At 39.3% G+C, this 24,031-nt stretch overlaps 1 protein-coding gene and 1 long non-coding RNA gene across 2 annotated transcripts; one reads left to right on the plus strand and one right to left on the minus strand.

Moving 5' to 3' along the window:
- Positions 1 to 7,617: 7,617 nt before the first annotated feature.
- LOC140709442 (uncharacterized) lies at positions 7,618 to 10,390 on the plus strand. Its single transcript, XR_012089937.1, has 2 exons — positions 7,618 to 8,227; positions 9,900 to 10,390. It is a non-coding gene; the product is annotated as an uncharacterized lncRNA (long non-coding RNA).
- A 2,279-nt stretch (positions 10,391 to 12,669) lies between these two features.
- On the minus strand, positions 12,670 to 20,812 carry MMP3 (matrix metallopeptidase 3). Its single transcript, XM_008020668.3, has 10 exons — positions 20,620 to 20,812; positions 19,848 to 20,092; positions 19,607 to 19,755; positions 19,324 to 19,449; positions 17,276 to 17,440; positions 16,969 to 17,113; positions 15,970 to 16,103; positions 15,408 to 15,567; positions 14,158 to 14,261; positions 12,670 to 13,092 (listed from the first exon to the last, which is right to left on the minus strand). Exons 1-10 carry the CDS (start codon positions 20,722 to 20,724, stop codon positions 12,992 to 12,994), a joined length of 1,434 nt encoding a protein of 477 aa, XP_008018859.3. The 5' UTR covers positions 20,725 to 20,812; the 3' UTR covers positions 12,670 to 12,991.
- Positions 20,813 to 24,031: the final 3,219 nt, after the last annotated feature.

Below are 24,031 nucleotides of genomic sequence, written 5' to 3' on the forward strand. Positions count from 1 at the left end.
CTGCAGTAGCTTCCTCATAGGTCTCTGTGAATCTACCCTTTCTCCCACACAATCTAATCTAGCAGAGCACCAGGAGCTCTTCTGCTCCACACCTTCCAATGCCCACCTCCATTTCACTCACAGTGAAAGCTAGTGTTTATATTGGTCCAATACCCCCACGCACTTTGCTTCCACCTCAATCCTTATCCCTGGGACTTTATCTTCTAGTACTTCCACTCCCTTCCCACCTATTTTATTGCTGTAAGTAGTCCTCTTGCTGTCCTTTCACCATCATGAGCACGCTCCATCTTAGGATCCTCCACTCTAGCTGTTCTTCAGGCTGGAGTGCTCATTTTCTAGATTCACTCGGCAAGCTCTCTCGCCTTCTCCCAGTCTTTGTTCAGATATCACCTTCTCCACGAGGCTTACTTTGAGCACCCTACTGCAACCATCACCACCCCAAACCCTCTCCACTTGCAATCCCAACCTCACTCTACTTTTTCTATTTTCCATAGTACTTATCTCCTTCTAATGTATGACATAATGTATGTATTTGCTATTATCTGTCTCTCTTGTTTGAATGCAAGTTCTAAGAAGACAAAGATCTTTTTTTTTTTTTCACTGATTGATACGGTTTGGCTGTGTTCCTCCAACAAATCTCATCTTGAATTCCCACATGTTATGGGAGGGACCCAGTAGGAGGTTATTGAATCATGGGGGCAGGTCTTTCTTGTGCTGTTCTCATGGTAGTGAATAAGTCTCACAAGATCTGATTGTTTTGAAAAGGGGAGTTTCCCTGCACAAGCCCTCTTTGCCTGCTGCTATCCATGTAAGACATGATTGCTCTTCCTAACCTTCTGCCATGATTGTGAGGTCTCCTCAGTCATGTGAAACTGTAAGTCCATTAAACCTCTTTCTTTTGTATATTGCCCAATCTTGGGTGTGTCTTTATCAGCAGCATGAATACAAACTAATACACTGATTTATCAAAGCTCTTAGAAGTGTGCTTGGCACATAATGAGTGCTTAGTGAATATTACCAAAAGAGTGAATGAATGAAAAAGCAAATTAATATCTCCTACCCTGTCTGCTCCTTATGTATCTCCACATTAGTGGTATAATTCCCAAATTGTGTACTCCCAAAAGGTAGAAAGCATTTTTATCCTTTCTTAGCAGAGCAGGATTTTGACCTAAATTTCTGTGAACTATAGTCTCATGGTTATGACTCTTTTCATAAGTTGATCACTCAATCACAAGGATGTAATTTGCACAAGACTGATGTGGGCTCAGAACATTGAGAAAAAGACTACTTCATCTACCTGACAGTCAAAGGGTGACACTTTAAGACTTGAGAGATAATAAATTCAAAGGAAGTTCACGCACAGAAAAATTTAAGATTAAATTGTCATTTCAGATAAATTTGTTAGGGATATTGGTTCAATATTCTGCAGCAGATGCATAAAATATTTCCATGCCTTTAAGAATCCATTTGTGGTCTCAGATACCACATGTTGTTACAGGAGTGTAGAGGTCCTACACAGTACTCTTTTTTGAGTCACTCAAGCTTTTCCTGTGGCATAAGATTTTGCAGTGATTTTGTAATGGACGTTTCCTAATTGATAAATTATCAGCTATTTTTGAATTATGAAATGGCTACATTACCTAGAAATAGGCCCTTGGGTGCACATGAGATATTTCATTACCAGGCTTAAGATTTATTTTATTAATGGAAAAATAATATAAAATGGCACTTAAAGGATCTTATCAAAATTATGAACATTCCACTTCTGAATGCCTATATTATACATCCATTCCTAAGTCACCTAAACTTACCCCTTTGACTCAACCTGCTACAAAGAACCAACCACTTCCTCTATTCCAGCTGTTTCTCTATTCCAACTCTTGCCCTATTATGTCAGTCAGGCTGTTCTTTGCTGTGTCTCTTTTGGTGTTAATCACATTTATAGGCTGTATTAGTTCATTCTTATGCTGCTAATAAAGACATACCCAAGATGGGGAAATTTGTAAAGGAAAGAGTTTTAATGGACTCACAATTCCACATGGCTGAGGAGGCCTTACAATCATGGCAGAGGCCAAAGGAGGAGCAAAAGCATGTCTTACATGGTGGCAAGCAAAAGGGCATGTGTAAGGGAACTACTCTTTATAAAACCATCAGATCTCATGAGACTTATGCACTGTTATGAGAATAGCATGGGAAAAACTCACCTCCATGATTCAATTACCTCCCAGTGGGTCCCTCTCACAACACGTGTGGATTATGGGAGCTACAATTCAAGTTGAGATTTGGGTGGGGAAGCAGCCAAAGCATATCATTCCACCCCCAGTCCCTCCCAAATCTCATGTCCTCACATTTCAAAACCAATCATGCCTTCCCAACAGTCCCCCAAAGTCTTAACTCATTTCAGCATTAACTCAAAAGTCCACAGTCCAAACTCTCATCTGAGACAGATAAGTCCCTTCTGCCAAAAGCAAGTTAGTTACTTCCTAGATACAATGGGGGTACCAGGCATTGGGTAAATATGCCTGTTTCAAATGGGAAAAATTGGCCAAAACAAAGGGGCTACAGGCCCTGGAAAGTCCGAAATCCAACAGGGCAGTCATTAAAACTTAAAGTTACAAAACGATCTCCTTTGACTCCATATCTCACATTCAGGTCATGCTGATGCAAGAGGTGGGCTCCCATAGCCTTGGGCAGCTCTGCCCCTATGGCTTCGCAGGGTACAGCCCCCATTTTGGCTGCTTTCATGGGCTGGCATTGAGGGTGGCTTTTCCAGGTGCATAGTGCAAGCTGTCATTGGATCTACCATTCTGGGGTCTGCAAGACAGTGGGCCTCTTCTGACGGCTCCACTAGGCAGTGCCCCAGTGGGGACTCTGTGTGGGTGCTCCAACCCCACATTTCACTTCCACACTGCCCTAGCAGAGTTTCTCCATGAGAGCTCCACCCCTGCAGCAAACTTCTTGCCTGGACATCCAGGCATTTCCATGCATCTTCTGAAATCTAGGCAGAGATTCCCAAATCTCAGTTCTTGACTTCTCTGTACCCACAGGCCCAACACTATGTGGAAGTTGCCAAGGCTTGGGGCTTGCACCCTCTGAAGCAATTGCCTGAGCTGTATGTTGGCCGTTTTTAGTCACAACTGGAATGGGATGCAGGGCACCAAGTCCCAAGGCTGTGCACAGCAAAGTGGGGGTCCTGGCCCTGGCCCACAGAATCATTTTTCCCTCCTAGGCCTCTGGGCCTGTGATGGGAAGAGCTGCTATGAAGGTCTCTGACATGCTGTGGAGACATTTTCCCCATTGTCTTGGTAATTAACATTTGACTCCTTGTTTTATGTGAGTTTCTGCAACAGGTTTGAATTTCTCCTCAAAGGTTTTTCTCTCCTATCTCATTGTCAGGATGCAAATTTTCAAAACTTTGATATTCCATCACCTCTTGAGTGTTTAGCCACTTAGAAATTTATTCCCTTAGATACCTTAAATAATCTCTCCTAAGTTCAAAGTTCCACACACCTCTAGGGCAAGGGCAAAATGCCACCAGTCTCTTTGCATAGCAAGAGTGACCTTCACTCCAATTCCCAACAAGTTCCTTATCTCTATCTGAGACAACCTCAGCATGGACCTTTTTGCCCAAATCACTGTCAGCATTTTGGTCAAAGTCATTCAACAAGTCTTTAGCAAGTCCCAAACTTCCCACATCTTCCTGTTTTTTGAGCCCTCCAAGTCTCTAGGAAGTTTCAAACTTTCCCACATTTTCATATCTTCTGAGCCCTCCAAACTGTACCAACCTAACCTGTTACCCAGTTCTAAAGTCACTTTTCAGGTATATTTACAGTAGCACCCCTCTCTACTGATACCAATTTACTGTATTAGTCTGTTCTCACACTGCTAATAAAGACATACCCAAGACTGGGTAATTTATAAAGGAAAGAGGTTTGATAGACTCACAGGTCCACATGACTGATGAGGCCTCACAATCATGGCAGAAGGCAAAGGAGGAGCAAAGGCACATGTTACATGGTGGCAGGCAAGAGAACATGCATAGGGGGATTGCTCTTTACAAAACTATCAGATCTTGTGAGCCTTACTCACTGTCATGTGAACAACAAGGGAAAAACTCACCCCCATGATTCAATTACCTCCCAACAGGTCCTTTCCATGATACATGTGGATTATGGGAGCAACAACTCAAGATGAGATTTGGGTGGGGATACAGCCAAACCATATCATAGGTTAATTCATGTTAACTTAAAGAATAGAGAGGCAGCAAAGTGGATGTAACATAAGCTTGGTGTCAGACAAGATGGATTAGATCTCTGGTTCTGCTATTTACTATCTATATGACCTTGAGGATGTTGTACAATCTCTTTATAAATCCCTATATTTGTAAAAGAGTTTAATGATATCTTCTTCATAGGTGAGAATTAAATGAGATAGTATATATAAAGTATTTGTTTCCCTTCTGTGTTAAGGTAGCAATAGTAATACACTTTAGCCTTTCAGTTGGGTTTGCTAATGTCTAAGGGGGACTTTTCTTGCATGCCTATTAATACTTAGAGTTTTACTTTTATTTTAATAATATTCCATTTATTAAAGAGTTAAATCCTAAGTTTTCTTAATATTTTAAGTTCAGCTTTCTAATCTTGTTATTCTGTTTATTAATCTAGTGTATTCGTATAAAAAGTACAATCATTTTCACTAGCTTTGATTAATATTTATTGATTTGTACAGTAAAAATAATAAATTATCCTTAATCTTTTAATGTTATTTGAATTCATAAGTAATATTTTCATCAACACTTCAAATCATAATTACACTTTTAATGTAGCTAAGTTTTTCAGATAATGCAAATCTATTATGCAGACTTAAAACCCAACAAGCTAGATACTTCTAAACACTTAAGTAATGCTTAGTAATCTAATAAATCAATCAATTGACTCACTTAACTCAAATTCTCATACACTTTTCAAACATCTTAAAAACAGAAAACATTCAAAATAGCAGTGACTACAAAACATAACACAGCATAATAACATTCCTTAAACCAAAGTCTCACTTGTATTCATTCTCTCTCTATTAAATATATATTATACATAACATACATTATATATGATCTACATTGTATAAATATGTAATACACATAAATGTTATATAGTATATATACATTATATATCATATACATTGTATAAGCATTATGTACATTGTGCATAATATACATTACATACATTACGCATAATATACATTATGTATAATGTAATAGATTTTCATATATTAGATTACGTTGTATAATATAATATATTATGTACAATATACATTACATACATTATGTATAATATGCATTATATAAAATGTACATACATATATTCCTTCCAGAAGTAGCTAATTTGCTCCCAACCAAAGAAAAGATAATTACTATTTTAGGTCCACTACAGCCACTGAAGTTTTACACACAGATTATTATCAGTGATTGTAAATCAAGGCAAAGGATGTTTGTGCTGCTTCCAGGATGATTCTACCCAAATCCCAGGTTAGCAAGTTGGACACTTTCTCATAATTAAGCCCTGCCAACTTTTTCAATTTTACAGAAAACTGTTTTCACAAGTTATTCCTGCCAGATCTGAGTAGCTTCAATGCGCTCTTCCCACTGTGCTCCTTCACAATAGGATCACGGCTCATCTCCGTATTGCTTGATTTGTGATAATAGGCTACTTAAATGCTTCTGCCATTATAACCCATCTGCTTGCTAACTGATGAGATTCTGTACTTTATCTTTAATGTTCTCATTTGTGTCAAACCCATATTTCTGTTGGTTTATTGCTGAGTCCAAACCAGATTCCCAGCTTCTGCTTTCCTCCCCTGCCCCCAGTCTAATGTTCCTCCCCCAGTCTAGTGTCACTGCATGATTTTCTGTAAATGCAAATGTACTCCAATAAACCTGCCTGAAGCAAGAGGAATTGAGCCAGCTATCAAATATCATTCTGGGATTCAGCATCAGTCACCATTAGGGTTGTTCTCGTCCTGACATGGGCTACATGTTTGGTCCCTGGGGCTTAGCCTCTGGTCGGTGCCAAATTCGGGTGACAGGCTTGTCAGGACAAAAATACATACCTGGAACAAACCAACATTTCTGGAACAAGACTGCTTGGGGAAATTCATAAGTAGCTGGTGTGAGGTTCTCCATTTTTCATTACAATTTAGGACAGCACACAGAAACTTAGCAGGTCTAGATATCAGACTCAAAAGAACCCTGGCCCTTGGGCTGTGGGGATATTAAACTGAAGAACTGCAGAAGAACCAGCCCCAGTGTGGTCATGTGGTATGACACTGCAGAACCCCTAGTTCAGAATGGAGTCAAAACTAAAAAGATAATGCAGCCAGGCTGATTTACTGTCTGGGTCCCTAGACAAAATAAGAACATGATCTTTGAATCTAGAAGGATATGAAATTGGATCCTGGCTATGTACTTACTATGTGATTATGACAATGCTACTGAATTACTCTAAACTTATATTTCTGCATTATTGAGATCAACCACCAGCCTAACAGTTAAGACATGCGTAAGAACTATGAATCAGGTCTGATAGCACAGAGAAAATATTTTCCACCTCCTTCTCAGCACAATGTCTCCTAAGAATTATTTGCATCTGTTATTTCGACTTTCTCGCCTTCCAGTTTCTCTTTGTAGTAGATGGACGGAGATTGGTGACTCAATGTCTTTCCTTCACCTCACTCTATAACAAAAACATGACTGCAGTGAAATTGACTGATCCTCCTTGCCATGGTGATTGGTCTAGGATGACCGTATGATAAGGGATGGTCCAAACAGGAGGACAGTCCAAACTCAGAACTATCCTTTCACGTTTGAAGGTGGTGATTTAAGACGGTGTGTTGCCTGGACACTAAACAACGTAGCTGTGTTGCTGCCATGAGGAAAGCCAGCCTCAAGGCAAAACTGACACAAGGACAGAATCAAGATAACAGCAAAGTGATGGAGCCAGAACTCTGATTGTGCCGAAACTAAAACCTGCCTTAGTGCTGTACTTCTAAGTAATATGAACCAGAAAAACTCCTTATTTTTAAATCAGTTGAGATTTTCTGCTACCTATAGCCAAAAGCACCCTAACTTGCTAACTTTTCTATCAGCTTCAATCAGAATTCAGCTCTGTTACTTTACCAACGCTGTTGTTGTAAAGAGCATCAGTGACCCTCATGTTGGAGAATCCAACAAATAGTTTTCCAGCTCCTCTATCTCTGCTCAGTCTTTGGAGATTAGACTTTCCATCCAATATGCAAGTGTGCTTGAGGATATTCATTGTAGCACTGGATATCATAGCAAAATATTAAAAAATAAGCTACTGATACACTGAATACTGAAAATAATCTACTGATGCACACAATTTTATTTGATTTATGTTTTACTATTTTTATCTTAAATATATTTTAATTTTAAATATAATAATACATAAGTATATTCAAATGTTATACAATTATTTTCTTTTAATATTTACACTTATTTCAAATTAATGTTTTTGTTATTTTAACATTTTATTTCTTTGGTTTTTGCATTTATTTCATGTATAAATGTATTTATTCAATCACCAACAGGGGACTGAATAAGCTACGTATTTCTTCCTTTGAGCGCAGCTGGTGCAATAAGCAGGAGCTCGCAGAGTCTCCTGGCCGCGGAGGGGCGCCAGACTCCGGGGAAGAGCCAGGGCGAGGTACGACGAATCCGGCTCCGCTGGCGACCTGCCCCCTCTCCTTTCCTCCCTGGTGGGGCTGGCGGTGGGTCACCACGGCCGCATCTGGGAGGCGACTCTTCGAATTCAAGATGACCAAGAAAAAACCCTCTTCCCCAAAGGGGAAACAGACTTCAAACGGATGGTCCGAGATGAATGAATTCTAAAATGGAAACAATATGAAACACATGCGCAAGCTTTGGAGGCAAGAACGCTGACCTTAACCTCAGTGAAAACTAAAGCAACAGCAGCAAGAGTCTGCGCGGGGAAAACATCCCTGCGATGCGACTAGCAGACAAGAGGCAGGATATGCGAGGCGCCCTACCCGAATTTAGTACCTCCAGCAAATCCAGTGGCCCAGCATAGCCGGATCAACAATGGTTGACCGAGTCATCAACTTGTTTTCCTAAAAATGAAAGGTGATCTGGCCCTGACTGAAGACAAACTGGAACAAGCCCAAAATGAATAGAGTGCCTGGAAGTTTACGCCTGGTAGGTAAACTCTCCAGTCATATTCTCAGTCAATGTTTCGCTGACAGTCCCACTACTAGAAAGTCCCTGGGGGGACAGCCAAGTACTCGTTTCTACACTAACACTCAGACTTTTTGAGAGGAAAGAAAAAAAAAAACATTTTTTTAAAAAATTATTATACTTTAAGTTCTAGGGTACATGTGCACAACGTGCAGGTTTGTTACATATATATACATGTGCTATGTTGGTGTGCTGCACCCATTAACTCGTCATTTACTGTATCTCCTAATGCTATCCCTCCTTCCTCCCCTCACCCCAGGGCAGGCCCCGGTGTGTGATGTTCCGCTTCCTGTGTCCAAGTGTTCTCATTGTTCAATTCCCACCTATAAGTGAGAACAGGCGGTGTTTGGTTTTTTGTCCTTGCAATAGTTTGCTGAGAATGATGGTTTCCAGCTGCATCCATGTCCCTACAAATGACATGAACTCATCCTTTTTTATGACTGCATAGTATTCCATGGTGTATATGTACCACATTTTCTTAATGCAGTCTATCACTGATGGACATTTGGGTTGGTTCCAAGTCTTTGCTATTGTGAATAGTGCCACAGTAAACATACGTGTGCATTCTTATACTCCCCAGCTCCTAATGACTAATGTGAAACTTACCAAGGAACCTTGCACTTCAGTTCTTTCCCTCTCCATCCCTCTTGCTTCAGAGGCCTGGTAGACTTGCACTATCCCAAAGAAGCGGCCACCTCTGAAGTATTCCTCTTTGGGAACATGTAGATAATTGAGAAATGTTTCTGTTTGAAGAAAATAGAGGGAGAAACAAGGTCCTAAGGCAAACAGTGTCTTAGGACAGTTTGGAGAAATGACAACTCGGAGGCTTTAAATCATGAATTGAACATAAATTCCAGTAAAATGGAAAATGGACTATGCATTACTCTTACCCTGGAGCATAGTGACTTAGAAACTCTAGGCCGGGCGCGGTGGCTCAAGCCTGTAATCCCAGCACTTTGGGAGGCCGAGACGGGCGGATCACGAGGTCAGGAGATCGAGACCATCCTGGCTAATCCGGTGAAACCCCGTCTCTACTAAAAAATACAAAAAACTAGCTGGGCGAGGTGGCGGGCGCCTGTAGTCCGCTACTCGGGAGGCTGAGGCAGGAGAATGGCATAAACCCGGGAGGCGGAGCTTGCAGTGAGCTGAGATCCGGCCACTGCACTCCAGCCTGGGCTACAGAGCGAGACTCCGTCTCAAAAAAAAAAAAAAAGAAACTCTAAACAGCAGGTCCTCAAATAACATGGGTTAGTTATGACGTCAAAGAGAAAAAAAAAAATCAATTTCCGGTCAGGGCCGCGGTCTGTGGGGCGTTTTCAAGTTCTCCCTGTGTCTGTGCGGATTTTCTCTGGGTACTTGGTTTCCTCCCACATCCCACAGCTGTGCACGTGAGGCTCACATGGTCACAGTCTGGCGAGTGTGAGTGGGTGTGAGCGTGCCCTGTGATGATGGAATGGAGTCCTATCCAGGGCTGGCCTGAGCTGCCAGGATGGGCTCCAGCCACTCCACACTCTGACCTGGAACAAGAGGGTAAATAATTATCTTACTTGTTTTTTATTAATTTTTCTTAAATGTATGCATAACTCACATTTATTTCAATGTTTACTTTGTTTGTTTGTTTGGTTTTTTTTAGATGGAGTCTCGCTGTGTCACCTAGGCTGGAGTGCAGTGGCGCGATCTCAGCTCACTGCAGCCTCTGCCTCCCTGGTTCAAGCGATTTTCCTGCCTCAGCCTCCTGAGTAGCTGGGATTACAGGTATATGCCACCATGTCTTGCTAATTTTTGTGTTTTTAGTAGAGACAGGGTTTCACCATGTTGGCTAGGCTTGTCTTGAACTCCTGACCTCAAGTGATCTGCCCGTCTTGGCCTCCCAAAGTGCTGAGATTACAGGCGTCAGCCACCATGCTGGGCCTACAGTGTTTACTATTTAGAAGTGTTTTGGTCTTTATTTAGAAGTTTGGTGATGTTTTTGTGACTTAGAAATATGCCATAGAAATTTAACTCTGCTTTATATCAATTAGCCTGTGGGAAAAATGGTTTCCTTATGCATCCCTTTGCTTAAAATCATAGTTTTCAAGAACTTATCCAGACGTTAAATGAGGACTTTTCAACATGTTGGTTTTGCCAGTAAGACTGTGGACTTCATCATTGTTGAACTGCTGGGTCAAAAATCAAATGAGGCGAATTTTGCCTTTAAAGGAATTATTTGCTAAAAACCAACCTTAAATAGTCACGGAAAATCAAATGTTAGTTGTCAGTATAAGTAGTTCATATATTTAACCATTTAGTTTGAGGCGCTATATTACTTGATTCTTTTTTATTGATGCATAATAACTGTACATATTTATGGGAACTGTTGAGTCTTAAATGAATGTGGTTTTAATGTTTGCCTCTGAATGGTTGTAAATACTGTAGATAATCTTATTGAGAACTGAGCAAACATGAAGGTGTGGTATCAAACTTCAGGTTTAAGCTGTTTGAAGCCTTATAAACGTTCATTTCACAACTAGATTGCTTAAGGATGTTGGCTGTGGTGAGACTCACTTGGTGATTTTTTTCAGGAGTGAACTTTATTAAATCCCCATTCCATTCAGCAGGCATGTGCTAAAAGAGCATTATCATTGGTGTCAATGGACAAATGTGTTTTTTCATTGTATTTGGGCCTTTTGTATTGTATTCTTGGTATTAGGTGCACCTAAAGAAAAAAAAAAAGATTGAATAAAGCAATTCTGCGTGTACTAATGTGGAATAACTGCCAAGATATGTTAAGTGAAAGAAATCAAAGAGCAAGACAGTGTAACTTTGCATGGTAGCATTTTTATTTTGAAAGATTATGTTAATGCTTGGTATGCATAAGATAACTCTGGAAGGATTCAAGAAAGATCTGCTTAGTTACCTCTGAGAAAAGGAGTTAGATGTTGGAAACAGGGGTGGGAGGAAAATTGTTTAAATTGCATAATGTCTTTTAACTTTTGGATTTCGTGTTGATAAAGAAATGCTGTAAATTTTGACCAAATGTTGCTATTCATTAGTTTTATCTTAAACTCTCTGCGTATGATCTCTCCTATACTTCTGGTTTTAAGAATAACCACAATGTTGAAACCTTCCATATAGATATATGTTTCATATATATGTGTGCGTATATATGTATATATGTGTACATATATATATCCTCTCTTTTGCATTTCAGATGCCTTTAGCTCATGGGTGCTTGAATTTCTCTAACACATTTCAAAAATGGGCAAACATAAAAAATTCATCCCAACTATTGCCCTTCTTTCACAAACCTTCTTCTCTCCAAGTGTTTCCCCATCTCAGTAAATGCCGTCACCATCAGCTCTTATGCTCAAGCAAGCTACCTAGGAATTACTCTGAACATTTCCTTTTCTATCAAACTGCATATCTAATCCATCACCAAGTCCTGTTATCTATCTCATATCTATATATTCTACTCTCATCCCTAACTCTCCAGTGTGCCCATGTGGTCCAAGCCATTGTCTGCCCACTTAGTCTCCACACCTCCTTTCAACACATTCTTCAATGCCATTCCCTTAAAAGTTCTTCTAAAACTGTCTAGTTCAAAGTAGATCCTCCTATTATTTTTTCCCTTTATAACTCTTATGAAATTTATAATTGCATACTTATATTTGTGGTTATCTGCATGTATTCCTTCTGCTGGATTATAATCTCAATGAGGGCAGGGGGCTGTGTCCATTATTTTCAGATTCTTATGCCTGCAACCTAGCATAATGCCTGGCACATGGAATATGATTTGTAAATTACTTTCAGATGAATGGATAAGTTAAAAAGGGAATGAGCTCTTATCATGTACCAGGCATTGTGCTAGAGACATTAGTTATGGATGATAAACCAATGTTAGAATCGTCATTTGCCAATGGGCATTTACCTCCAGGCACAGGCAGATACAAAATGAGTACAAGAGTATATTTTAACGTGTGAATAGGGTAGATATGAGGAAGTTTGCTTGCTAGGTCAGGGGAGGGACCTGTACTGAGGGAATTTATAAGTAAAAGGAAAAGATCAAAAACAAGTTTGATTTCCTCATCCTGTAAAATGAGGTGTGCAAATGAGGCAATTTGCTATGAGTACAGGATTCCCTTCACAGTTTTTCCTAGAGCCTCCTCTATAATGTCACAATCCCTCTCGATTTTTTGCCTTAGGTATGTCAGGACACATCAAATGTCTAGATGGTAGAAATAAGCATCCCGTTCGCAGGGTTCATGAGGAGGGCAAGTTGTAGATTCTCTGCAGTTCTGGAACCCATTGTGAACCCCAAGCCGTGGAGACTCTAGTCTACTGACTGATCATGCTCTGCCCATAGTGTGCCCAAATTGTGAGAATAACTTGCCCTTGAAACAAACAAATACAACAATAAGATAAAATAACTGACAAATCATCTTTATTAAATAAGCAAATAGTCTACATAGATACAGTCACTTGTCTGTTGCACATGACTGCTTCCCCTTCTCTTTGGAAAGATCACTCCACATGACAAGGTGCAAGCTAAGCAGCAGCCCATTTGAATGCCCTGTAATAATGTAAAGATGACCGGCAAGATACAGAGTTCACGCTCAAGTTCCCTTGAGTATGACTTGAGTCACAGCACAGGCAGGAGAAAACAAACCATTTCAATTCACAGAGACTTAGGTGAAGAATTATCAGCTTCATTTAAAGTTCCCATATGGTGCCTTCTACATCTCTCTCTCAACAATTAAGCCAGCTGTTACTCTTCAAAGTGTGTGTCACTTTCTTTGCATTTGGGTCAAACTCCAATTGTGAAGATCCAGTGAAGAAATAAAAAAATCCTTCAAATACAGACAAGGGAAATAGTAAGACATTTTTTCCAAATAAAGACATTTGACAATATACAAAACTCAGAGTCATAGAGAACTAAAAATAGAAAGTGTTTATAGAGTTTTACTTTATGTCAGGGACTATGCCAAGCTTGTTACATGAATTTATTTTCATTTATTTCTGCAACAACCCTATGAGATTGTATGTCTAACTCCATTTACAGGTTGAACAAGTTGAGGTTTAGACAGATTCCGATGCTTGCTCAAGGTTACTCAGCAAGGAAGGATGGAGCCAGCACTCCGTGCCAGCTCTCTCTAACAACAAAGCCAGGTTCCAGGTTACAAGGTTATTCTGCTTCCGATCAGATAAATTCTCCACTTGCTTGGAAACTCTGATCACCTATTTCTTTCTTCCCAAAAAATCCTCCTCCCTTTTTCCTGCATTGCAGCCTAGGAAGCATAGCAACGATTTCAAAACACCAGAGAACCCTTTAGTACTCTGCAAACATGGTGATCAGGTTACCTTTCAATAAAGATCATCAACCTCCACTTACTTACCTTGAGTAAACTCTGGGCAATGGAAAGGTAAGTATTTGCAAATGACCGGCATGGGCAATGACTGACAACTCAGGAAAGACAGAAGAAAATCTCCCTGGGAATTAGTAGCAGCAATAAGATGGGGTGGAGGAGAAGGCCAGCTAACCAATATTAAATCTGGCCACACCATTTGATGGGATTTTTATGCTAACATGGTAATCTGAAATTCAAGCTTGACTTCACATGTTAGCTCGAGATGTGAGTAAGTGACACTCGAGCACTTTGATTTTATATGCACGGTTTTATATGCATGTATAAGATAAAGTAGCAAGATTTGTTAATTATCTTTATGGTTCCAAACAAGTTATTTTGTGAAGTAGTTCTATAATGAGTACAAATGTAGGCAAATCAAAATTTTGAGGAGGGAACTGGTCTTAAAAAACACTTGTTATTAAAAAGTTTCAATGCTCCTCTTGTCTCTGATATCAAAGAATGTTTCAAGTGCTCCATGGCCAACATAGTAAGTAAGTATCCTCTTACCAAATTCTTCAAAAACAGCATCAATCTTTGAGTCAATTCCTGGAAAGTCTTCAGCTATTTGCTTGGGAAAGCCTGGCTCCATGGAATTTCTCTTCTCATCAAATCTGTACCGAGTAAAAGAAACAGCTCAGTGTTCCATAGAGGCCATGTTACCAAACATCTTAGATCATGTTAGGTTTAACGTGGAATTTTACTAAACTTTGTAAGTATTGCAAATAAACACTAAGCATATTTGGGACTATAGAAATATGTGACTTTAATGGTACTGCAAAGAGTTCTTAAAGCCATATCTCCATCCAGAACAGGGGCAGCATCCTGCTGTATGTAGCACATGCTGTTTGTCATTATATTTCTTAAGCCTGGACAGAAAGAATCTTAATCATCTTTTTGTCACAAAGACATGAAAGTGTGAACATATATATAAAGTGAATTGAATCAACATCTAAAATGCAATTTTAATTCCCTACCACAATTGGCCCATATATACCTGCCCTCCCCACCCTGCACATCTAAGTCTTCTATGGTGGCCTCCCGGGAAAAGAGATTAGGATTAGAAGCAAAGCACAGTATGTGTGTTTTTAGTTCATTGGCTGGATATCAGATGGTCGGCCTCGATGTCTCAAAGTCTGGGCAAATGACCCAGGAATCAACCTGTCTGTGAGTGCTGGGTTGTATCCATAAACTGGACTGCTATTGCTCATCATCTCTTAAATGTGCCATCATTATCAGGCAGAGGTAACAAATGGGTGAGGTTAGAGGTAGCCCTTGGATATCATATAGTAGTGTTAGGAAGACAAGACAAACGCACAATGAGACAGTAACAAACACAGTGAGACAGTGAGCCAAACTATAAGACAATGGGAAGGAAATGCTAAATGGTGGTCTGGATTCTCAGAACATTTTCCCAACGGGTCTAAAGTCCATGAGGGAAAGCTGCATGGAGGTGATAAGACTTGAGCCAGGACTTGAAGGATGGGCAGGATTTGAATAGGTTAAGGAGAGGAGAGGGGGCTCCAGGCAGTTGAGGCAACAGCACTAAGGGAAGCGCCAGCCATCTGCATTTGGGACTCAAAGCAGGAGAGCTTAAAGTGCTGCTGTTTTAAAATAAGAACTTTCCCACAGTTTTCTGAAGTCCCATCCTTCCTACTAAGAGAGAAGCAGGCCTAAGGTTGGGGTGAGGGATTTCCTTAGAAAAAGAAACTAATTTCACTAATTAGGCTCCACGCAAAGTCATTTCTTTTGCATCTCACCTCCAATATTTGTCCTCTACAAAGAAGTATGTTTTCTTCTTTTCCTTATCAAAAAGGGCTGCATCGATTTTCCTTACAGTTGGAGGGAAACCTAGGGTGTGGATGCCTTTTGGGTATCCAGCTTGTACCTCATTTCCTCTGATGGCCCAGAACTGATTTCCTGTTAAATATAAATAATTCAGAGTCATATTGAATTATAACAGTTAAGCCCTTTAGCTTTAGAAATACACTTTAGCATCTTTGATTTTCATGGTAAAGAAGTAGCCCAAATTTTAGATTTAGTCACCAACTCACAGTGGGCTGTTCACAAAAATTTGCAGACTGAACGAATAAACCAAGGTCAAATGAGAGAATTTACAACTCTGGGTAATTTATCTTCCTGTCTTTATTTTTATCGTCTATAAAATATATATACAATCATATCAGCCCTGGTTATTTCTTCATTACCTTTGACTACTGTACTAGCCAGTACTTGATGCAGTAGGGAAAAGGAAAATGGTGTTCAATTTCTTATGAGAGGGTTTATTTTAGCAAGTTAAACAAATGATGATGTAATAATTACCTTTAAAAATGAAAACAAGATCCTTGCTAGTAACTTCATATGCGGCATCCACGCCTGAAGGAAGAGACGGCCAAAATGAAGAGATCAAATACAAGTCAGGCTCAAGCTTCCTGAGGGATTTGCGCCAAAAGTGCCTAAAATATATGTAAAAAGAAATGTAAATTGAAAAACAGTCTTTCACCTTTAGAATATTTTCCTCACCATCTTGCCTCACGCAACTTCCCCCATTCTCTCATCTTCTAGGCTGGATGACAGATAGAAATCAGGTATATGGCCATTAGAAAATTTCTTTCCTTTTTCTTCAGAAGACTGCAGCGAGTCTCCTGTCATAGGTTTCCAGAGGAATGTTTTCTATGAAAGAAAAATTATTCTATCATGCAAATGAATTAGCCCAGCATAAGCTTTAACTACCTGCAATGTGTGCAAAACAGTGCGTATGCTATACCCTCTTCCAAAAGCTGGGCAGTATGTGTATACATGTATGTGCTGTATAAATATATTCTTATATACGTGTAGTAAGATTCTGGAAGGATGCACAAAAAAGTCTTGACTCTGGATGAATATAGGGGGAACTGGGAACTAAAGTTTTTAATTTTCTTCTCATTTGTGCTGTTTGAATGTTTGTCATGTGCGTATTTATCCATCAGTAGGTAAATTGCTTGATTAAATGTAATGTTGATCCTGATGTCATTTTTAAAGGAAGTAAAAATAAAAGTATTATTCTAGAGATCTACTCATGCCTTTTGAAAAGTAACTGTGACTTAAAACATTTGGAAATAGCAATTAGAAGACAGGAACCAGATTAGCCTGAGCCTTCAAAAATGAACCTGGCAATTTTAGGAAAATGTGGGAAAAGGCAGCACCAAATCTAAATGATTCCAAGCTCAGAAGAAACGTTTTTGTTTTAAATGTTTAAAAATCTCTATCAAGTTTCTGTGTCTTTTCCTTTCTAAGCATTGTAGACTAAAATGATAGGAAAATATAATTTTTCAGTCTGACCTGTCTTTAAAGAACAGGATTTCTCCCCTCAGAGTGCTGACGGCATCAAAGGACAAAGCAGGATCGCACGTGGCTGGTGTCCCAGGTGCTGGAGGGACAGGTTCCGTGGGTACCAGGGGGGTCTCAGGGGAGCCAGGGGGAGGTCCTAAAGGGAACATCAGGGGAAATGTGATACGTTTCAATATATGCCCATTTGTGTGCTTTCCAAACATTCTCACGGTGCTTTCAGCTAAATGTAGCATTTGACAGCTCTTCTGAAGACCATCGTTGCAAAACCACAATGGCTAATTTTCCCAGCGTCACTCACCATAGAGGGACTGAATGCCGTTTATATCATCTTGAGACAGGCGGAACCGAGTCAGGTCTGTGAGTGAGTGGTAGAGTGGGTACATCAAAGCTTCAGTGTTGGCTGAGTGAAAGAGACCCAGGGAATGGCCAAGTTCATGAGCAGCAACGAGGAATAAATTGGTCCCTATTTAAGAAATCAAAAACAATAGTTACTTATTTTTTAAATACATGTACATTACACAGGTCTGCTGTGCATTGTATTGGTTTTTGCTTCTTGGAACCACACAGGGCTTTTTACACCATGTTTGTTGGTTAACTGAACAATTGACTAATTACACACTTAGTGGAAAGCTAAGTGTGTTTTAAAACTCATACCTGAAGTCAATGTTTGAGATTGATTTCCCAGTTACATCCACTTGTCCCCCACACTCCCGAACCCACCCCCAGCCTCACAAGCATTTTAACTCCGGAAGAACCAGGTCCCTTTTCTTGTACTCAGGAATGGAATGAACCCACTTGTTTAGCATATCAAATATTTACCTTCATTTGTCAATGCAAAGCTAAACACTATTTTAATATATTTACATTTGCCATTTGCAGTCTCAGTTAAAGGAAACGATATTCATCTTAATTCATAATGTTTCAGTCTCATCATCATGAAGTACATATTGAGACTAAAACTTGAATAATGATAGATGTTATAGAATTTGCAAAATTGGTTTAAAACACAGTATGCCCACTCATGTCTAACGTTTGTCACGAAACAGATTTAGAATACATAAGAATACATAAACACTGGTTTTTATTCAAAATTTTTTCCTTCTTTTTTTTTTTTTTTTTGTTTTGAGACAGAGTCTGCACTCCAGGCTGGAGTGCAGTGGTGCCATCTCGGGTCACTGCAAGCTCTGCCTCCCAGGTTCACGCCATTCTCCTGCCTCAGCCTCCTGAGTTGCTGGGACTACAGGCGCCCGTCAACACGCCCGGCTAATTTTTTGTATTTTTAGTGGAGATGGGGTTTCACTGTGTTAGCCAGGATGGTCTTGATCTCCTGACCTCGTGATCCACCCGCCTCGGCCTCCCAAAGTGCTGGGATTACAGGTGTGAGCCACTGCGCCTGGTCTTCCTTCATATTTTTAAAAACACCCATAATGCTAAAATTGGGAGGCACTGGGTGCCTTTACTTACTATATTATGATCAATATAGTAAGTAAATCTACTTTACTGTTGCTAGTATTACTTGTATAACTTGTAATGCTAGGAACAATCTCATTTAAGAGTTTGCAGAAAGGTTTCTTTACAAGAATTCATTAACCAAATCAAGAATTTTATCCAGGACTAAACTCACATTTGCACGTCCTACAGAGGTTTATGTTTTCATTATGAATCCCAGCTAAACCTCAGACATAGTATTGTTTTTCTATGTTTTTAGAAGCAGTGTTAATTGTTTTAGCTGGTTTTTTTGAAAACTTTGGATGTCATTCCCCAAAATATACAGTTACGAACTGAGAAACATTTTTCTACCTAAACAGTTCGGATGTTGTATTTGGGAGTTACTCTTTTCCTTCAGAACGAGCCCATAAAAATTCTTTTAACCTAAAAGTACTAAAATAATGCCTCAGCCAGGAAAAAAAAAAAAAAAAGAATCTCAGTTTCTGAAATTTAATTCTGATTTCTGGTTTGAAGAGTAAAGAAGTAAATGGAGGAAATTACATAAGCAACAACCAGAGCACATTTTAGTGTAGATTCAGTGCAATATGCTATCCCTTGAATGTTTGCATTTCGATAGGATAAATTTTTCTTAATAATGGTTACCCCTAGATCACAAAGATCCACAGTCATTAAAGAAATACTTAATGATATTTCCTATATTGTGCTTACCAATGTAGGAAAACTGTTAAAGCATCTGAAAATATTTTCAATAATAATTAAAACAAAAATATGTTCTGCTGATCTCTGATGCACTGGAAAATCCAGAACATCTCATTTCTTGAGCTTTCTTTGTTATTAAGAGGTTTCTACATATAAAAAAATTAATGCCAAAATCATTCTGAGAGATGTGTAACTAACCTGTTGTATCTTTTGTCCATTGTTCATCATCATCAAAGTGGGCATCTCCATTAATCCCTGGCCCAGGGGCATAGGCATGAGCCAAAACATTTCCAGGTCCATCAAAAGGGTAAAAGTCTCCATGTTCTAGTAGGAAAAAAAATTATTGGAAAGATAGGTAATGAGGATCCCTTTTGGGCCTTTTCCAGTATAATAACAACAGATAGATGAATGGATACATTTTTGTTTGGTTTTGCTTTGTTTTGTGTTTTGTTTTGTTCTGATTTTTTTTTTTTTTTTGTACCTCTGACTGCGAAAGAGATCATTATATCAGCCTCTCCTTCATACAGCCTGGAGAAAGTGAGTGGAGTCACCTCTTCCCAGACTTTCACAGCTTTCTCAATGGCAGAATCAATAGCATCTTTTGGCAAATCTCGTGTATAATTCACAATCCTGTAGGAGAAAAATTGAAGAGGATACTATTTTCTCCTATGACATAGTTTATAAAATTCTAATCTCATGTGAAAACCTCTCTGAACCATTACCTGTATGTAAGGTGGGTTTTCCTCCACTTTGGGATGCCAGGAAACGTTGTGAAGTGACCAACGTCAGGAACTCCACACCTGGGCTTGCGCATCACCTCCAGAGTGTCAGAGTCCAGCTTCCCCGTCACCTCCAACCCAAGGAACTTCTGCATTTCTCGGATTTTTTTGACAACAGGACCACTGTCCTTTCTTCTAACAAACTGTTTAACATCTTTTTCAAGGTCGTAGTAGTTTTCTAGATATTGCTAACAGAATAAGTATAGTTTTTAGGTCATTCTTACAATTTTTACTATAACTATCTATTTATAGTAAGTTTTTGCAGTTGCTTACTTTTCTCAATCTATTTGGAGTATTTCTCTAGTTTGCTGAAATAATGCCAGGTTTTATAATATGATACTAGCAACATAAATATTTAGCTAAAATTACGTTGCATTAAAAAAAAAACTGAAGATGTTCCAAAGTAGGATACGGTTCATCCACTCTCCACTTGTTATTCGTGTGCCTTAAGCCCCAGTGCTGCTACTGCTATGGTGTTGTGTGATCTTAAGAAAACACCTAACCTTTCTGGCCTTTGTTTCTTCCTACGTAAGAGGAGAAGCCCAAATGGTGTGTTAATGAGACCCTTTCCACTTCCAACACTCTATAACTCTCTATTCTTGACCTGTTCCTACACAGTACGCTCAAGCATTCTATGTGGGTTTTAAGACACACAGAATGGTTTGAGCTTACTGTGGAAGTTCCCCACCTGGCCAGGTCAGTTAGTGTTAATTACCTGAACAAAGTTCATGCTGGTGTCCTCATCCCTTGCAGCTCCATCCAACGGATAGGCTGAGCAAACTGCCACACACAGCAACAGTAGGGTTGGAAGACTCTTCATTTCCACCGGCTTTACTTAGCTCTATGTTGTCTCTATGCCTTGCTTTCTTGCCTGCCTCCGTGCAGGTCCACCCTCAGGAGCCCAGCTTTTAAAGAGTGACAGTGTTTGTTTGGATCATCCGCAGCTTGACTCATCCTTGCTTTCATCCAAATGGCAGCAGGACCATTTCCAAAAATTCCAAATTCCAAGTAGGATGATACAACCTACTTTACTAATTTCTCTTAACCTTCCCAATTTTGCAAGGCAACATAATGATTAATCTCCAGGAAGTGCTTCCTGTCTTGGTAGAGGAGAAAACTGAAGCATTTTTTTTTCCCCTCTGGAAAAATTGACTGGAGTTCTCTAGACAATTTATGTTTGTGTTTTTGAGAGAAGTAGGCTGACTTGGTAAAAGTCAGAATTGTGCAGAACTTCTAAAAGGAGTTTTAAGAAAGACATTATAAAAGCAAAGAAAAGATGTAAGTGGAAAGTGTAGATATATAGCTATAGTCTATACTATATACAGTTATACTCAAAACATAGAAGATAATATCTAGAAGAAATTTAGAAGGGGTGATTTATTTTTTTGAAACTGATTTGTAATGGCTGTTATTGATTGTGACTGGATTTGCTGGTTCTTGAGGAGGAAAACCTCATGGGCACAATAGAACAAAGAGGGTCTGTGAAAAAGAAGGAAGTATATTCCCTTTGGGTGGTTTTAATTCTGTACTCAATTTATTAAAGGGTGATGGGCCCATGTAGCTGCTCCATAAATAGTTGTAGAATTGAAATGAGTTACATTGCTCACTGGACTGAAATTCTTTCTGTCCTTGTCTTCTACACGTGTCTTATTCTCTTTCAATCTTTTCCCCTCCTCCCTAAATTCAAATTAGCAGATGCTTTGAAGTTGAAGAACAGAATCCATTCTAAATTCTCTCCTCGTGCTCTTCTGTTTTCTTCCTTTCTTTCTTTTCTGTTTCTTTGTCAAGTAAAATGTTGCTCACATTATTGGTGTATAATAAATGCTTGAATGCAAGACTCAACATATTCAGAGGAAGACATTTTGTAAAACTTTCATAGTCCTTTGGCCACCTGCCACCATCCATCTCCCCGACATGTCCCTGATCACCACATTTTGTTTGTTCTTTCTTTCTTTGCTGACTTGCTTATTAGTTTGCTAAAGGGAAGAGCATCTTGGGAGTAAGAACTCAGTAGAATGATGGATACAAATGTGCATTTATTAGACCTTTAATAAGTGCCCATTTTTCTTTCTCTCATTTACATCTCTTTTGCATTTTCTTCTTTGCTTTTTTTTTTTGTGTATTTCTTAATAAACATTGGAGAGATTTTACCCAACAAATGTAAAGGGATTTCTCTGTGGTATTAAGATCCCTATGTCTGAAGATGCCCACACAGGTGATAGCCTACTGGGAGGGGGCTATACATCACACTTAAGCCTTCATTTTTAGACTAGATTCTGTCTAAAGATTTTTCAAATTTTATTTGAAAAATAGAGACAGAGGTCTCACTATGTTGCCCAGTCTGGTTTTGAACTCTGGACTCAAGTGATTCTCCTGCCTCAACCTCTCAAAGTGCTAGGATTACAGACATGGGTCACTGCACCTGGCCTAAAGACATTTTAAGACTAATATCCTATGGTTCTCTATTCCTTTGAGGGGGAGAAAAACAACAACAACAACAAAAAACACGTCTTGTCCTGATTGAAATAAAGGGAAAGTATTTGGCCACACTGAAATGAGGACAAGGAGAACAGAGTGGTGGTAGTGATGTGAATTCCAGGAAGAAACAGTGGAGGCCAACAGATAAAATACTGAGAGGTTAAAAGCATAGGAGCTGTGGCAGCTCTAATTCCTTCTAGATTAAGGTGTATCCTTTGTAAATTTTCTCTGGAGTTATAACTTATATAAAACATATTTAAAGTTTAGAAGAAAGCCTGATAGATAATATGTTTGCTTTTCCAACTGTTAAGATGTGATTGGCAAAATGGGCTGTGCTGTTACTGAACTAAATACAAAAGTTTGCCATATTTTAAAACAGCTGCAGTGACATCCCTGGAAGATGTTTCCCAAGTCCCAGGAGGAGTCATTAATTATTGTTCAATGGTATCTTGTGCCTGCCTCTGCTACTGTATTTTCCACACTGCACTGTAGTGAAATGGTTTATCTGTCTCTCTCATTCTAATGTAAGCTACTTGAGGGTATGGACCATGCCTCATTTGATTCTGTATTCCTAATACTTAGCATGGTATCTGATATGTAATACGTAATCAAAAATTACTTAGAGAACTAAATAATATATTAGTTATGACTGAAAGGCTCACAGCAAATGTCAAACAGGTAAATTAAAAGTCAGAAAAGTGGCTCAAGCCTGTAATCCCAGCACTTTGGGAGGCCGAGACGGGTGGATCACGAGGTCAGGAGATCGAGACCATCCTGGCTAACACGGTGAAACCCCGTCTCTACTAAAAAAATACAAAAAACTAGCCAGGCATGGTGGCAGGCGCCTGTAGTCCCAGCTACTCGGGAGGCTGAGGCAGGAGAATGGCGTAAACCCAGGAGGCGGAGCTTGCAGTGAGTGGAGATGGCGCCACTGCACTCCAGCCTGGGCAACAGAGCGAGACTCTGTCTCAAAAAAAAAAAAAAGTCAGAAAATCCACAAATCATGCAGACGTTTCTAGATTTGCAGATTCTACATATCATATATACTAAATATTCTAAAAACTAAATTTTTAAAAAGTTGTATTTCCACAAGAAAGATCAAGTTATCATCTAAAGTCTCTCTAATATATAATTGAAGTCCTCATTCATATGTCTGCAGAACACTCAAACTGATCTTGTAGAACTAGGAGTTTTCTAACCGTGCATGAGACAGTCAAATTGCATTTTGTAGAGTACGTTTTAAAAACCAATGGAGTAATAAGAAGGAATAGGTAAAATTAAAGAGCAACTGAGTGTAAGAAGGAAGGGAGGGAGAAGGAGGGAGAAGAGAAGGGGGGAGGAAGAGGAAGTGAGGGGAGGAGGAGAGCAAACACTCCAGGTGTAGAGGGAGGAACTGAATACCAGGAGGAAAAAAAGTGGGCATTTCCAGCAAGAAATGAAAATGACTGTTCCACAGAACAATCATTTGTTATATGATTAAATAAATACAAGGGTCAGATAATGGCTAGTTTTATAAATCTGAACTCCCAGGGATCAGAGGCTTAGAATTAAATTTACATTCAATCTAATCCTTGGATTTAAAAACTGGCAGTGAGTGCAGGTAACATTCTATCTCATAACTTTTCACATTTGTCTTCCTATTTGTCACA

This window comes from Chlorocebus sabaeus, chromosome 1 (assembly GCF_047675955.1).
Source record: "Chlorocebus sabaeus isolate Y175 chromosome 1, mChlSab1.0.hap1, whole genome shotgun sequence".
Lineage (NCBI taxonomy): Eukaryota > Metazoa > Chordata > Mammalia > Primates > Cercopithecidae > Chlorocebus > Chlorocebus sabaeus.